The 16,691-nt window shown below is 42.1% G+C and overlaps 1 protein-coding gene across 2 annotated transcripts in view; it reads right to left on the reverse strand.

The window, feature by feature from the left end:
• The window catches only part of KIAA1549, a gene marked incomplete at its 3' end in the record, with an annotated part of 146,176 nt that overhangs the window by 56,677 nt on the left and 72,808 nt on the right, over positions 1-16,691 (reverse strand). For both annotated transcript variants that reach the window (XM_082846118.1, XM_082846117.1), the window contains exons 9-10: positions 9,248-9,425; positions 6,091-6,278 (exon numbers count right to left, since the gene is read on the reverse strand). In XM_082846118.1, coding sequence (XP_082702244.1) covers positions 6,091-6,278; positions 9,248-9,425 — 366 coding nt within the window. The remainder of the gene's footprint in view (positions 1-6,090; positions 6,279-9,247; positions 9,426-16,691) is intronic.

The raw sequence follows: 16,691 nt of genomic DNA on the forward strand, positions 1-16,691 counted from the left end.
AAGGTCTCCAAAGTGATAAGGGAAAAATATGGACAGCACTGCTTCCTTGGTGCAGTCTGTACCCAAATCCAGGAACTAAATGCCTTCCCTGACACGATCTCAGGTTCATGTAAGAAACATATTGTACATATGTATATGTCATTGGGAAACAGAATGTGCTACCCCCAAATGTCTCTCCGGCATGTGGATTATTTCAAGCTGAAAACAATCAAGGCCCAAAAGACTCAGGAAGAAAGTTCGATATTCCCTTCCCCCACCAACTGCCTAACAGAATACAGACAGAGGACCTACCTACTCCAGAAAGAGAGCTATCACCACTCCTCTCTGCGTCCCGTCTCTGACTGGCCCAGCAGGCATTTGTCTAGCAAACATTTGCTCTTCCATCTCCATGTGAACTGCCTTCCTCCCCTCTGAAGTCCCAAACCACCACCAACATCCTCTTTCGTCTTTAGCTGAAGGTGATATTTAAGGTGAGGGTTTTGGTCATTTTGGTGAGTTACTCAGTTCTATACATGCGTCTCTCCCATGCATACATGTTATTAAACCTTTCTGTGATTTCCTCCTGTTAATCTGTCTCAGGTCAATTTAATTTGTAGACCAGCCAGGAAAACCTAGAACATTTCTTCCTCCCTGACAATGTCAAAATGCTTCATAAATGTCAAGGCACCATGCAAATGAGATTGACAGCAATGTTACTGCTGCTGGTCAATGAAACATCAAGCACTTAATATAGTCAGCTGACAGTTCTCAGAGACCAGATAAAGCTATAGATATAAATTTAGATACAAAATTTTGTATTTCAGCAACAGGACATGACACGTGGTAGACCCTCAATAAATATCTGATGACTGAATGAATTTCAAAAAGGTCAGTTGAAGCACCAAACTTACTGGATTTTGTGGGGAACCAAGAAAAGGGTAGATGTCATATGAAATATACATCTGTTATAGCCTTAAAGTCCTGCTGGCTTTTGTTAATTCTGACTAATATCTTTTTTTGGGGTAAGTTTTGGTTTTTTTTTTTTTTGCTTGTCTTTATGGAAATGCAGTTAGTTTTCTTTTATGTTTTTTATTTATTTATTATATTTTATTTATTTATTTTTGGCTGCATTGCTGTGCACGGGCTTTCTTCTAGTTGCGGCGAGCGGGGGGCTACTCTTCGTTGTGGTGCACGGGCTTCTCATTGCGGTGGCTTCTCTTGTTGCAGAGCACGGGCTCTAGGCGCACGGGCTTCAGTAGTTGTGGCACATGGGCTCAGTTGTTGTGGCTCGCAGGCTCTACAGCATAGGCTCAGTAGTTGTGGCACCCGGGCTCAGTAGTTGTGGTGTGCTGGCTTCAGTAGTTGTGGCTCGCGGGCTCGAGAGCGCAGGCTCGGTAGTTATGGCACACGGGCTTAGTTGCTCCACAGCATGTGGGATCCTCCCAGACCAGGGCTCGAACCTGTGTCCCGTGCCTTGGCAGGCGGATTCTTAACCACTGCGCCACCAGGGAAGCCCCCTGACTAATACCTTTAAATACGTTCATTAGATCCCTGACTTCTCTCAGGATGGGTGAGTCACCTCCTTCTATAAACAATAGAAATGTTTTTGCTTACACACAAAACAAAAGTCGTCTACACAGAAGGAAAAAATTAGAGAAAACACTGTCCTCCTCACTTATGGAATTGGCTCCTTTTATTTCATCCTTATTTTCTGGAACACTTTTTCTAGTTTTTCCAAGTCTTAAAAAAAAATCTAGAGTTAAGTTCGGCTGTATTGTGCCTCCAGCCTTCACATGCAGAATAAGTGTCAATCAGCATTTTATAAAAGAGTCACAATTCATTAGTGGCTTCAATATTCCCATTAGGACCCAGGTTTTCTGAGGAAAGACGGCTCTTTTGTTCCTTCTTTCTTTAATATATCACAGAAGAGACAGACCCTGTTGTCTGTATCTCGTCGGAATATGTCGCTGACAAGTCAGGGTGGGCTGGAAGAGCAGGTCAGCCAAGTAACAGGAGAGACGCCTGATGAATTTTAAAACATGTAAGCCATAAATATAATGCGACCCAGATGGAACACGACACAGTGAAGTCCCCAGTGCTCGGGTTAGCCTGAACCCCTGGGAAGGAGCAGTTAAGATGACAAGAGAAACCACAAGGAAATCCCCAAAGTGGCTGAATAAAAATGTGCAGCCTTGAAGAGAGAGCCATTGTTTAAGCATTTGCTATTTGATGGGTGTGGTGTGTGAAAAGTCACTACAGCCACCACGCTGCTTCCATTCAGGAGGTGAAGACAAGGCGCACCTACTGCCATCTGCGGGTCTCCACTGCAGCCCAGCATGGGGCCGCTGGTCACCCTGAGGTCTAGGAGGTGGCGAGCAGTCCTCCAAGATTCTCCCGCCCCCAGGCCACAGCAAATCACGCGGGTACACTGAAACCACCAACACTTTAGGTGTTACCAGGATCCTTGCAGAGGGAGAGGAGATGAACTCGGCTCAGATGGAAGAAACCCTCTTGCAACTTCGCTTCAACCCGTGGAGCCCCTTCAGTGGAGGTTCCAAACATAGATGTGTCCAAGCCCCCCCACCCCGAGACCCCCTCAGTGGCTCCCAGGGCCTACAGCATCACCTCCGCCCCCTGACGTGTCCCATAAACCCCTCCAAGAATGGCTCTTGCCTACTTCTGTGGCCTCGGTTTTGGCTGTGCCCTTCCTTCCACTCACCTCTGCTCCATCCTTCCTGCCTGGGTCCACTTCACCTCCGCAACCTCCAGACGCAGGGGTGGCTGCCCCTTGCCTGTACTCCCTCAGTGCCCTGGACAGACTTACACTGCTGCGTGTCAGCTTTTAGCTGCTTGTCCTTCTTTCTCCCTTATGAAAGCCCTCGAAGGCAGGGATCGCATGTTACCTGTGCTTGTCACCCAGCCCAGCCCTGCTTGTCTGAGAGCAAGTGCTCCGTGTTTGGTGAATGAACAGGCAGTGGCTGAGGCAGCTCCATCTGGCTGCCCACAGTGCCAGCCGGCTAAGAACCAGGGTCCTAGGCCAACCAGCGGGTGTGGACTGTCCCCAGCAGAAGGAACAAGTTTCCACAGGGCCGGCAGCATCTAGCCAATGCCATTCATGTCTTTAAATAGAACCTCAGCAGGGCGAGGCGGGTCCAAGCTGCAATTTTACTGGGAGCAGTAAAAAAGTGATGCCTTTGGGCTACAGATTAAAGGGAATACAGATAAAAGGAAGACATGGGTTAGGGGTTTTTTTCTTTCTCATTAGAAATTTTAAAAGACCCTGCTTCAGAATAAGACAGAATGGCCCCTCTCATCATATTTCAAAACTAACCTACTCCCAGACAATATGAAGAGGTTTCCTTCTGGTTACAAGAAGAAGGGGGTGTGGATTTTGGGTCAGCACATTTATCGTTTCCAGATGTTTGCAGCTCTGGGATTTGCTAGAAGATTTCAGAGAGTCGTGGTGAAGCGCCGTCAGGGGGCGGGGTGAGCAGAGCGTAGAGAGAAAACACAGAGCCGCACAAGAAGGAAAAAGAGCTCTTGCAGTCACAGGGAAGACAGCATCTTTGCAAAGTGCTCCAAGGAATAGGCTGGAGGCCCTTCGCTATTGCCAGATAATCTTAGAAGAAACGCTTATGAAGTAGAGATATTTATTTTTAAACTAAATAGAAACGATCATTTTCTCACTATAAAAACATGACAAGATCTATATGGTGAGTGCCTCTGCCAGCAAAACAAAGACCCTGCTACGCTCCTAACAGGGTCAGAAAACACCTCTTCTGTCAGGGAGTCCTCCAGGCAGAAGGCCCTTCGTGCAAAGATGCTGTAAAAGGGAATGCACAAATCCAGGCAGCACTTGCAGAAGAGGGACTCCAAAGGCTTGAAGTTCTATTGGAAACTGTCCATTTTGATGTACAACAACATCTGGGACGTGAGACTCCTTCCGAAGTAAAAGCGGGAAAAGGCGAAAGCTTGCGGAATAGTCTGCTGTGAACCCGAGGGATGCTGTCCTCTGATAGTTTACTGAAGTAACAGACAATGGATGGGCTTCCACAGGAGTGTTTATGTTAGGAAGCACGGCACGTTACTGACCTAAATATATAACCATCTACACTGGTTAAATCTCTCTGTAACAACACTCTTTGACCAGAACAAAAGCATTTCCAAACCTACTGTTGATCTCATTACAATGAAATTCACACTGTGAATCATGTAGTATAGTAAGGACTTTTTTCCAGGTTTTTTCCCTGCTATTCACCAGTCTACCAACAAAACGACTTTAGCAGACTATGTAAATAATAAATGAAGATAGGTAATAAATATAACCTTAGTAGAAACTGCTTCCAAAATACTGGGTAACCATAAGCTTGCAATTTAATCAAGAGTTTGCATTTCTTACTTAATTTGTAAGAAAAAGAATGCTCTTCATTTACTTTTACAAACAAAATGAATTTTTAAATAATACTTATTTGTTTCCTCCATCAGGTCTAGGTTGATAATGTGCAGAACTTTTGTATACCCAGAAAATGAGACTAAAATTAAAAGGTTAACAGGGCGATCCTTTATTTCTTGTTTTTCTGCCTCGGGCTTGCTTTTTCTTAGCAAACTTTTAGAGTCGAGTGAGTCTTCTAAATGCGTGAGACCCATAGTGGGTACACGTTAATAAACAGAGTCCGGGAGCACCACCTCCCACGCCCTGGGTGTGGCTGACCTGCGCGCTGAGCTCAGTGTTTGCACCTAATGAGCTCTTCTCTTACTTGGCATGTTCTTGCTCACCAGGGGAGCTGGATACTGACCAAGAGGCTATGTCTTCCTCTGAAATTGGTACGTGACAAATACTGCAGAAACTGTCGAAACCTAAGTGTGATAAGGGAACTGCTATTACCATAAAAACTAAACTGAATGCCTTGGAAACACATGGAAAAGGAGCTGCTGAAAAAAAGAAAGAAAGAAAGAAAAAAGAAACTGCTGACAAATTAGGCGCAGGAGAATTAACTCTAAAAGACTGCAGAGCAGGGTGGGGGGGGATATTGAAAAACATCTAGAAAATTCTGTACTCAGGTTGCTTTGCTCTTCCCTAGAGAAACCCAAACTGGAAACTGCAGCTGATGCCTTACGTGCGTTGTTTCTTCACAAGAAAGACCACACAGAATTCCTTTTGATAGACTAATACTCCAAATTGTTTTTAAAGATTGTCAAGTAAAAGCTAATTTTATATATATATATGTGTGTATGTCTGTGTGTGTGTGTGTGTGTATATATATATATATATATATATATGTCTGTGTGTATGTCTGTGTGTGTGTGTATATATATATATGTATGTGTGTGTATATATGTGTGTATGTCTGTGTGTGTATATATGTGTGTATATATGTGTATATATGTATGTGTGTATATGTGTGTATATATATGCGTGTGTGTATATGTGTATGTGTGTGTATATGTGTGTATATATGTGTGTATATATGTATGTGTGTATATATACATGTATGTGTGTGTATATGTGTGTGTGTGTATGTGTGTATATGCATGTGTATGTATATATATGTATGTGTGCGTGTATATGTGTGTGTGTGTGTGTGTGTGTGTGTGTGTGTGTATATAAAGTTAAAATGTTTAAGGCATGTATTACCATTTTTTAATGATTATGTGGTCTTGATCAAGGTGGACAAGTAGGCTTGCAATATGGTGGACGGAAAATAAAGGAGCCGGCCAGCAGAGTTGCGTATGAAAGAAATCGATACATAGATCAAAGAAAATCTTCCTTGGCTCCTGTTCTCTGAAAATATCCAGGGTTAAAATAGATCAGAATTCATACACAGAATGGATGTCATCTTCTAACTGAACATCTCAAAAATAAAATCACAGTGGAACTCAGAGCCCACAGCATTGCTAAGCCTTCACATGGCTTCATTTTCTGGGCATGTATTTAATACTACAGAAGACCTGGGTTTCTAAGCAAACATGGAGGCAAAGGGACACCAACACTAAAGCCAAAAGATTTCCTGACCAGCTCCCCCCCATGTCCTTCAGTACCAGGAACCTGACCTGCCCTACCCCAGTCCACAGGATGCTCACAGGAACGCGGGGCAGGAGTCTGTCCCTTACCTTCTGACGCTGCTGAATGTTGGCCACGGTGTCAGGCTGAAAGTCCAATTTGTCCGTGCGGCAGAGTTTCCAGTAGAGGATGACAACGATCACCATCACCACCAGCACTGGCACGACCACGCCCACAATGACCCAGAGGCTGCTGCTCTGGGACTCAGGGGATGATGGCCTCTTCACCCTGTCCACAGCTGCAGACGAGGAAGAAAGGTCTCTCAGTGAGTCCTCTGCACTCCTTTACTGGACAGCCCTTCTGGGCAGTAAATGTGCCCTCTTCCATGAGAAACCACGAAAGTCCCTGTCATTTCAGCTCAAGACAACTGGGGAGAGACTATGGTCTCCTGATGACAGGGAACGGGACACAGTAAACAAACACAACACATTCCATCTACAATACAGTAGGGATCACAGCAACATATATGACGTGTCTAAAGGAAAATGGCTAATTCAATGGCAAAGTGAGGTTTATTCCACGTCTCCTGATGTCCAGTTTATTCTACCAGGTCCCTCCCTAAATTCTCACTGCAGGAATATTGCCTTACCAAAAACTAGAAAGTCACAGTAAGCAATCTATGAGCACTGCCTTCATTTCCTTACCCAGATCTCTCCCTCAACCGTTCAATTAAAACACGACTTTTGGGCTTCCCTGGTGGCGCAGCAGTTGACTCTGCCTGCCGATGCAGGGGACACGGGTACGTGCCCCGGTCCGGGAAGATCTCACATGCCGCGGAGCGGCTGGGCCCGTGAGCCATGGCCGCTGAGCCTGCGCGTCCGGAGCCTGTGCTCCGCAACGGGAGAGGCCACAACAGTGAGAGGCCCACGTACCGCAAAAAAAAGAACATGACTTTTAACTGAAACTGCTATACCAGTTGTCAATTTTAAAATTACATTAAATCAACTTACTTATTTTGAATCCTCCACTCCCCAACCTCCCCACCCCCTCCCCTGCCTCAGCCCCCCATCTTTCATGGCCTTGGACGATCATGCTTCAATTACTCTGTCCTCCTTAATTTCCTTCACCAGCTCCTCTCCCTAACCCGGCCTCCCAGTTCTGGGCCCTCATCCTCTTCATTCCGTACTCATCCTCTCGCAAGATTCAGCTCTTCTTAAAACTGCTTCCCTGGTCCTCTTAAAGCCCAGGTTCCAATCACCAGGCTCTGAAAACCAAAATGCCCCCCTTCCGTGCCCAACCCTCTCATCCGCTGGGGCCACTTCACAACGACCTCTCCGTGACCGCACTAGATTCCCCTTGTCCAAGTTGTTTTGTCCTTGGTTGTCTTGGTCTTGTAAATGGTACCTCGTTATTCTGTTACAATGCATTTTATTACATAAATGTGTCATCCTGGTATACTATACCACTTTGCTCATTAATACGGTCATGACTCTAAGCCTTGCCTCTTCAAATATATATCAGTCTTCCTGGGCAGGGACTAACTTTTACGCTCTTTTCATATCCTATAATGGTTAACACGTGCTATGGGATCAGAATGTTTTTCCTCAAAGATGTAACAATAAAAAGATGCTTAGTGCCGGTTTAAGTTTGGGTTTCGGCCTCTTAGAGAGTGACCAGGGAGGGGAGCACGCCCTCTCAGGCACAAGCGCTATGAAAGCAGCACAAATCACAACGCAACGACTATGCGGGAAATGGAGAGAGTGGCAAAGTGTTAAAATTTTGCATTTTTTAATTTGACCTGAATATAGTTTGTATATGTAGTTCATTTAGCATGAAAACAGCTGACAATATAGGAGTGACACAACCAAACTGAGGAGCTGAGACAACTGGGTCCTCTCCTTAGCTCTCACCCAGTAAAACCTTGTGACTCGTCAAAACGAGGGCCTGACATCAAGTCCGCAGCTGTTTTGGGGCTGGCCCTGGTGTTGGCTTAGGCTCCCAATCCCAGGACTGTTGGTTTTCAGCATGAAACCGAGGCGAGAGGAGTGCAAGAGCAGATGACAGTAGTCTTGAAAGGTGCCCAGAGCCTACTGCAAGCAATCTTTTCTAAAAAGTGAAGTGCTTAGCTGGAGTGGGGCACTCCTCCGACAATCAGAAATGTTCACATGAAGAAATACAAGTAAACGCTTCATTATTTTTTTTCTCACTGCTTTGAAATAGAACACACTAATATACAATCATATCTCAAACACGCAAACACAAAGCACCAACGGTTATTTGCTTCAACTCTCCCATCGTCACCTATAAAATGGAGAAAGTGTGCCCATGGCCCTCATCCTGGTTAGTTTCCGGGGTCAAGTATAGCTCTTACAAAGGACATTCCATCATGGAGGATAATTTCAAAGCTGTCATTTGTTACAAACTGCCTTCATCGCCGAAGTTTCTCGGGAGTTTTTCAACACTCTCTGATGCTAAATTCCTTCTGAACACTTAGTTATCCCTTTACTGTTGGGAGCAACTTTCTCTGAGCTCTTACAAGGATTGCTCCCAGGATTATAAAGGAAAAACACCCACATCAAAATAGTAGTCTGATTCATAAAGGTATATTTAGAGAAATACACTCTTCCATGCCTCTCCTTTTCAATTTTAAATACCCCAAATCTATGAGTTGGGGAACAACGGCACTGAGAGTAGCCATTGCCAGGGGAGCAGGAGCCTGGACTCTTCCAACAATAATAAAGAAATACCAAAATACCTCTTTCTAAATTATGAGTGATATGAGGACAGGGTGGGAGAGAAACAGGATTGAAAAGGGTAAGAATCAAGGACTTCTTTGTGTTAAAAGACCCAGAAGGAAGCCAATAAATGCAGAGGGTACCTCCCAGCTTCCTGCGTGACTCACTGTCCCCATCAACATTCAAAATATGACATGTAAGAGTTTGGAATATATACAGAGAAAACACATTATTTTACCTAAGACAAAAATTTTTTTAAATAGTACAGGAGGAGGGGAAAATTATTAAAGTTAACTCAAGCTACTAAAACTCACTATAACACTACGAATATAAAATGCTGGGTAGGAAAAAGAACAGCGAATGCTACAACTGCATGCAAACAAAATAAAGAAGGTCTTGGCAAATTAATTTTAATGACTGACCTCTTATATCTACTACGCGAACATAAGAATGCTTTAAATTTAGAGTTTATTGTCAGAAAAAGACTGGCTTTTGACCCCAGCACAGCAGGGGCCACACCTCACGCACTTACGTTGGGCAACAGCTCCTTGAATTCGGTAACCCAAGATGATGGCTGCTCTCTGGATATCTATCTTGTTAATCAGATCTGAAGACCTGACTGCACTGAGTCTTTCTCCATCTTGATCCTCCACAAAGTAGATGAGCTGCACGGGATTATCATCTCCCTCCAGCCTTGACACATTTACCACCTGAAAGATAACAGTAACTATTAGCATTTTAGAAGCTCATGTTTCCAAACGCCCTTTCTTGGGGCACTCAATCTTGACTGTGTTACTCAGGATTTATTCCTATCCCTAATAAGGTCATTACACCATTCCAGATCCCAGAATGCCCAAGACGCTCTCTTGATGGGGAAACAGTCAAAATGAAAGTTCCTCTGTGCAGAGAAACAAATGTGCTTTGTCTTGCTCGAAGTCTTCTCTGAGACGAAGGGGCAAGCAGGGTACAGAGAACACACCAAGTCCAGCCTAGAATAGCCACCAACCAGCTCCAACAGGTCATGGGAGGGCACTGTTGTCCTCCCAACATCAACCATAACAGTTAGGTACATCCCTGGTTCTCTGAAACTATTGATGGTTCTAGCCAATCCTTTCTCAAATCTATTAGCATTTTCTCCCTGTTCTTCTAGGGCAGGGTTTCTCAACCTTAGTACTATTGCCATTTTTGATCCAGATAATTCTTTGATGTGGGGACTATCCCAAGTATAGTAGAATGTTTAGCAGCATCTCTGCCCTCTACTCCCTCAATGCCAGTAGCAACAGCCATGCCCTTCCTCACCAGTTGTGACAACCAAAAATGTCTCCAGACACTGCCGAACGTACCCTGGGGGGGCAAAGTCATCCCCAGTTGAGAACCACTGCTCTTGAAATAATAAATATCATAAATTCTTTAATATCCCACTCCCAAAAAGGGATAGATCATCTAGACAGGAATCAATAAGCAAACAGCAGATGTGAACAATGCTATAGACCAAATGAACCTAACAAACATATAGAACATTCTATCCAGTAGCAACACAATACACATTCTTCTCACAGGCACATGGAACATTTTCTAGGGCAGATCATATGTTAGGCCACAAAACAAGTCTCAACAATTCCAAAAAGACAGAAATTATATCAAGTATCTTTTCTGACCACAACGGTATGAAACTAGCATCAATAATAGGAGGAAAGCTGGAAAATTCACCAATACTTGGAAATTAAACAACACACTCCTGAACAACCAGTGAACAACAACAAAAAAAAAATCAAAAGGGAAATTTTAAAAATATCTTCAGACAAATTAAAATGGAAACACAACATATCAAAACTTACAGGATGCAGCAAAAGCACTTACAAGAGGAAAGTTTACAGCTATAAATGAAATCAAGAAAAAAGAAAGATCTCAAATAAATAACCTAACATTACACCTCAAGAAACTAGAAAAAGAAGAACAAACTTAGCCCAAAGTTAGCAGAAGGGAGGAAATAATAAAGACTAGCATGGAAATAAGTGAAATAGAGAATAGGAAAACAATAGATTAACAAAACTAAGAGTCAGTTCTTTGAAAAGATAAACAAAATTGACAATTTAGCTAGACTAACCAATAAAAAGAGATAGGACTCAAAAACTATAAATGAAAGAGAAGACATTACATCAGATACCACAGAAATACAAAGGATCAAAAGAGACTACTATGAACATTACATGCCAACAAATTTGACAACCTAGAAGAAATGGATAAATTCCTGGCCATATACACCCTACCAAGACTGGATCATGATGAAATAGGAAATCTGAACAGACCAATAATGAGTAAGGAAATTAAATCAGTAATCACAAACTTCCCAGCAAAGAAAATCCCAGGACCAGATGGTTTCACTGATGAATTCTACCAAACATTTAAAGAAGAATTAATGCCAATCCTCAAAATTTTCCTAAAACTTGAAGAGGCGGAAACGCTCTCAAATTCATTTTACGACACTAACATTACCTTAATACCAAGGCCAGGTAAAGACACTATAAAAAAAGAAAACTACAGGCCAATATCTCTAAGGAATACAGATGCAAAAATTCTCAACAAAACATTAGCAAATCAAATTCAACAGCATATTATAAGTATCACGTACCATGATCAAGTGAGATTCAACAACATATGCAAATCGATAAATATGATACATCACATTAATAAATGAAAGATAAAAAACCACATGATCATATCAATAGATGCAAAAAAAGCATTTGACAAAATTCAACATCCATTCATGATAAAAACTCTCAACAAATTGAGTATAGAAGGAACATACCTCTACATAGAAAAGGCCATATATGACAAACCCACAGCTAACATTGTACTCAATGGTGAAAGGTTGAAAGCTTTTCCTTTATGATCAGGAGTAAGATGAGACCGTCCACTCTCACTATTCCTATTCAACACATTACTAGAAATCCTAGCCAGAGCAATCAGGCAAGAAAAAGAAATAAAAGGCATCCAAATTGAAAAGGAAGAAGTAAAACCATCTGTTTGCAGATGACATGATCTTATATCTAGAAAACCCTAAAGACTCCACCAAAACACTATCAGAATGAGTAAGTAAATTCAGTAAAGTTGCAGGATATAAAATAAACATACAGAAATCAGTTGTATTTCTATACACTAATAACAAAGTATCTGAAAAAGAAACAAACAGTCCCACTCACAATAGCCTCAAAAAAAATAAACTATTTAGGAATAAATTTAACCAAGGAGATAAAGATCTGTATACTGAAATCTATAAGACATGATGAAAGAAACTGAAGAACACACAAATAAATGAAAATACATCCCATGTTCATGGATCAAAAGAATTAATAATGTTAAAATGTCCATACTATCCAAAGCTATCTATAGATTCAATGCAATCCCTATCAAAATTCCAATGGCATTTTTTTACAGAAATAAACCATCCTAAAATTCATATGGAACCACAAAAGACCCTGGTGACTAAAGAGCCAAGAATAATCAATGGGGAAAAGATAGTCTCTTCAATAAATGTTGTTGGGAAAACTAGATATTCACAACCAAAAGAATGAAATTGGATACCATCTTACTCACAAAAATTAACTCCAAATGGAAACACCTAAAACCACAAAACTCCTACAAGAAAATATATGGCAAAAGCTCCTTGACATTGGTCTTGGCAATGATTTTTTGGATAAGACACCCAAAGCACAAGCAACAAAGCAAAAATAAACAAATGGGACTACATCAAACTAAAAAGCTTTTGTACAGCAAAAGAAACAATCAACAAAATGACAAGGCAACCTATGAAATGGGAGAAAACATTTATAAATCATTATTTGATGAGGGGTTAATATCCAAAATATATTAAGGAACTCATATAACTCAATAGCAAAAAAAAAAAATCTGAGTAACATATGGGCATAGGATCTGAACAGACATTTTTCCAAAGATACAGAAATGGCCAACAGGTACATGAAAAGGTACTCAACATCACTAATTATCAGGGAAATGCAAATCAAAACCATGGTGAGATATCACCTCACACCTGTCAGAATGGCTATTATCAAAAGGACAGGAGATAAGTGGTGGTGAGGATGTAGAGAAAAGGGAATCCTCATGCACTGTTGGTGGAAATGTAAACTGGTACAGCCTCTATGGAAAACAGTATGGAGGTTCCTCAAAAATTTAAAACTAGAACTAGCATATGGACCAACGATTCCACTTTTGGGATTTCCAAAGGAAATGAAATCACTATCTTGAAAACATATCTGCACTCCATGTTCACTGTAACATTATTTACAACAGGCAGGACATGGAAAAAAACCTAACTGTCCATCTATGGACACATGGATAAAGAAAATGTGGTATGATACATAATACATACCCACACGTACACACACAATGGAGTATTATTCATCCATAAAAAAGAAGAAAATCCTGTCATTTGCAACTACATAGGATGAACCTTGGAGGCATTATGCTAAGTGAAATAAGTCCAACAGAAAAAGACAAATACTGTATGATCTCACACATATGTGGAATCTAAAAAAGTCAAACTCACAGAAAGAGTGTACTGGTGGTTGCCAGGGGTGGAGAGTAAGGGAAATGGATGATGGTGGTCAGAGGGGGTACACTTCCAGCCATAAAGTTCTGGGTATCTAAAGTACAGCATGGTGACTATAGTTAACAATACTGTATTGCATACTTGAAATCTGCTAAGACAGTAGATCTTAAACGTTCTCACCACACACACACACAAAAGACAACTATGTGAGCGATGGATATGTTATCTTATTGTGGTAATCATTTCACAATATATACAAATATCAAATCATCACACTGTACACTTTATTATTTTTTTTAAGATGTTGGGGGTAGGAGTTTATTAATTAATTTATTTATTTTTGGTTGTGTTGGTCTTCGTTTCTGTGTGAGGGCGGGGGCCACTCTTCATCACGATGCGTGGGCCTCTCACTGTCGTGGCCTCTCTTGTTGCGGAGCACAGGCTCCAGACGCGCAGGCTCAGTAGTTGTGGCTCACGGGCTTAGCTGCTCCACGGCATGTGGGATCCTCCCAGACCAGGGCTCGAACCCGTGTCCCCTGCATTAGCAGGCAGACTCTCAACCACTGTGCCACCAGGGAAGCCCCACACACTGTACACTTTAAACTTACACAATGTTATGTGTCAATTACATCACAATCAAGCTGGAAAAAATTTCATAAATTCATAATCTGCTGGGTCAAACAGTACTCTGATTTGTCCCAAAATTTATATCCCTCTAGTATTAACAGTGAAGTACTCTTACATTAGTACTTTAGAATATAGTACACTCGATATATCACTGTTTTGCATAAATATAGCTTTCTATTTTGTTGCTATTTCTCTTAGTAATATGCAACAACTTTATGGCCCCTTTTAGACTGCAGCAAAATGGTGGACTGATGTTCTGAGAGAAAGATCAACGATAACTCCAAGCCCTCTATTTTGTACACGTAATTTGAATGTTTGGTCTCTACATTTGCCATTGGCAAAATGCAGCTGCTACTTTTCTAGCCACATGTACAGAACTGTAATAGTGTCCTGTGCTCTGGACACAGCTGCTGGCCTCCTTCTTTACCACTGGAAACTTTTGGCAAATCAACTATTTCATGATTTCATTGTGAACGCCTATTTCCAGATCATGTATAAAGATCCTTAACAGGTCCAAACTCTCATCCCTGGAGAATCTGTTCTTTTTTTTTTTTTTTTTTTTGCGGTACGCGGGTCTCTCTCTCTCTTGTGGCCTCTCCCGCTGCGGAGCACAGGCTCCTGATGCGCAGGCTCAGAGGCCATGGCTCACGGGCCTAGCCGCTCCACAGCATGTGGGATCTTCCCGGACCGGGGCATGAACCCGTGTCCCCTGCATCGGCAGGTGGACTCTCAACCACTGTGCCACCAGGGAAGCCCTGTTCTTTACAACTCTATATCTCGATAACGGCTCGCCCGTCCAGCCCTCTGTTTGCTGTTTCTAGGCTAGTTCCTTGACCACTTCTGCTCCCTAACCACCTACTTCTTTCCCTGGAACTGTGCTGCAGTGGTTAATTTTTATTAGCCTTCAGAATGGAATACTATAAAGGGCTACTGAAAAGCAATAGATTATATCCACCTGTCCCTCTACCTACATGCCTATCTATTCCATTTTAAAGTTCTGATAAGTTTTAGAAATGCTTCTTCTTGCAGAAACCATATACCCAAATATCTAATGATAGCCACCTTGAGTAAAGATTCTAGGGACTTCCCTGGTGGTTCAGTGGCTAAGACTCCACACTCCCAAAGCAGGGGGCCCAGGTTAGATCCCTGGTCAGGGAACTAGATCTCACACGCCACAACTAAGACTCAACACAGCCAAATAAATAAATATTTTTTTAAAAAAATTCTATAAGCTTCTCCAATCTGAAAGTAACAGTCGGTAAAATCTAATGCCAGCATCCTTTCTAGATGACTTTTCATCAGATTCATATATAGAATCCATAAAACCATGGTATAATGGAGTCATCATTTGGGGCAACATTTTCAATATCTTTTTTTTTTTTTTTTTTGCACTATGCGGGCCTCTCACTGCTGCAGCCTCTCCTGTTGCGGAGCACAGGCTCCGGACACGCAGGCCCAGCGGCCATGGCTCACGGGCCCAGCCGCTCTGCGGCATGTGGGATCTTCCCAGACTGGGGCACGAACCCGCGTCCCTTGCATTGGCAGGCGGACTCTCAACCACTGCGCCACCAGGGAAGCCCTCAATTTCATTTTTTTAAATATTTTCTGATTAAAATCACGTGTTCACTATACAAACTATATGTTCATTGGAGAAATTTTGAAAAACATGAAAAATAACTATAAAGAATAAAACAAAAATCACCTGAAATTCAATCAAAGAAAATCATTGTAAGCATTTTAGCATATTTCCTCCTGTTATTTTTTTCATGATTTGTATATTAATATTTGGATATACTGCACACTTTTTTTTTTTTTGCGGTATGCGGGCCTCTCACTGTTGTGGCCTCTCACGCCGCCGGAGCACGGGCTCCGGATGTGCAGGCTCAGCGGCCATGGCTCACGGGCCCAGCCGCTCCACGGCATGTGGGATCCTCCCAGACCGGGGCACGAACCCGTGTCCCCTGCATGGGCAGGCGGACTCTCAACCGCTGCGCCACCAGGGAAGCCCCTGCACACATTCTTTTGTAGCCTTTCTTTACTTGAGCTTTTTTCTATATTCCCTAATTTAAAAAAAACTGATAACGGGATTTTCCAACATATAAAGATTTCACTACAATTTTTTTGCCCATTCTCCAATTGCTGGACATTTAGGTTGTTCCAATACTTTCACTTTTACACATTATGTTTTGATGAAGAGTCCTGTACTGTTGTACATAAATTATCTACATCTTCGTGCTTGGTCACTCTAAAGGGGAAGAGACGTAGGGAACGGTTTCTAAGCAATCCATCAGATGGCACCGTCAGTCTGGGATGGCTTAGTTAGCCTCCATGAATCCCGCATTTCTATATCAGGGAACTTGCAGAACTAATCACGCATCTCACTCTGTAGTTTTATGGTACTCTATAACTGTTTTATGTGCAGAAATTAACCTCCACCCAGACCTTGAGCTCTGTGAAGCCAGAGCTCCTAAATAAAGCAAGGCTTTTGTAATTCATTTTCATTTTTATTCTTAGTTTTATAGTTATTTGTTTAATATCGCTCTCAATTTTTTAATGAGTTTTTAAATTTCCCTATATTCTACTGCATCCGGCAAAGGAACTATTATAGAAACCTAACAACCACCTTTCTGGGAGGGAAAATAAAGAGCAACACTTACAGGGGAAAACTTGGTACAAGGGTTGAGGGATGATGATGATGTCAGCTCTGCACAAACTGCCCAGCTCCCCTACCCAGTGTCAGCTTCACATCTCTCTCTCTAAAGCCTCTAAACCACCGACC

Source organism: Leucopleurus acutus (genome assembly GCF_964270905.1).
Source record: "Leucopleurus acutus genome assembly, chromosome: 9".
Taxonomy (NCBI): Eukaryota; Metazoa; Chordata; class Mammalia; order Artiodactyla; family Delphinidae; genus Leucopleurus; species Leucopleurus acutus.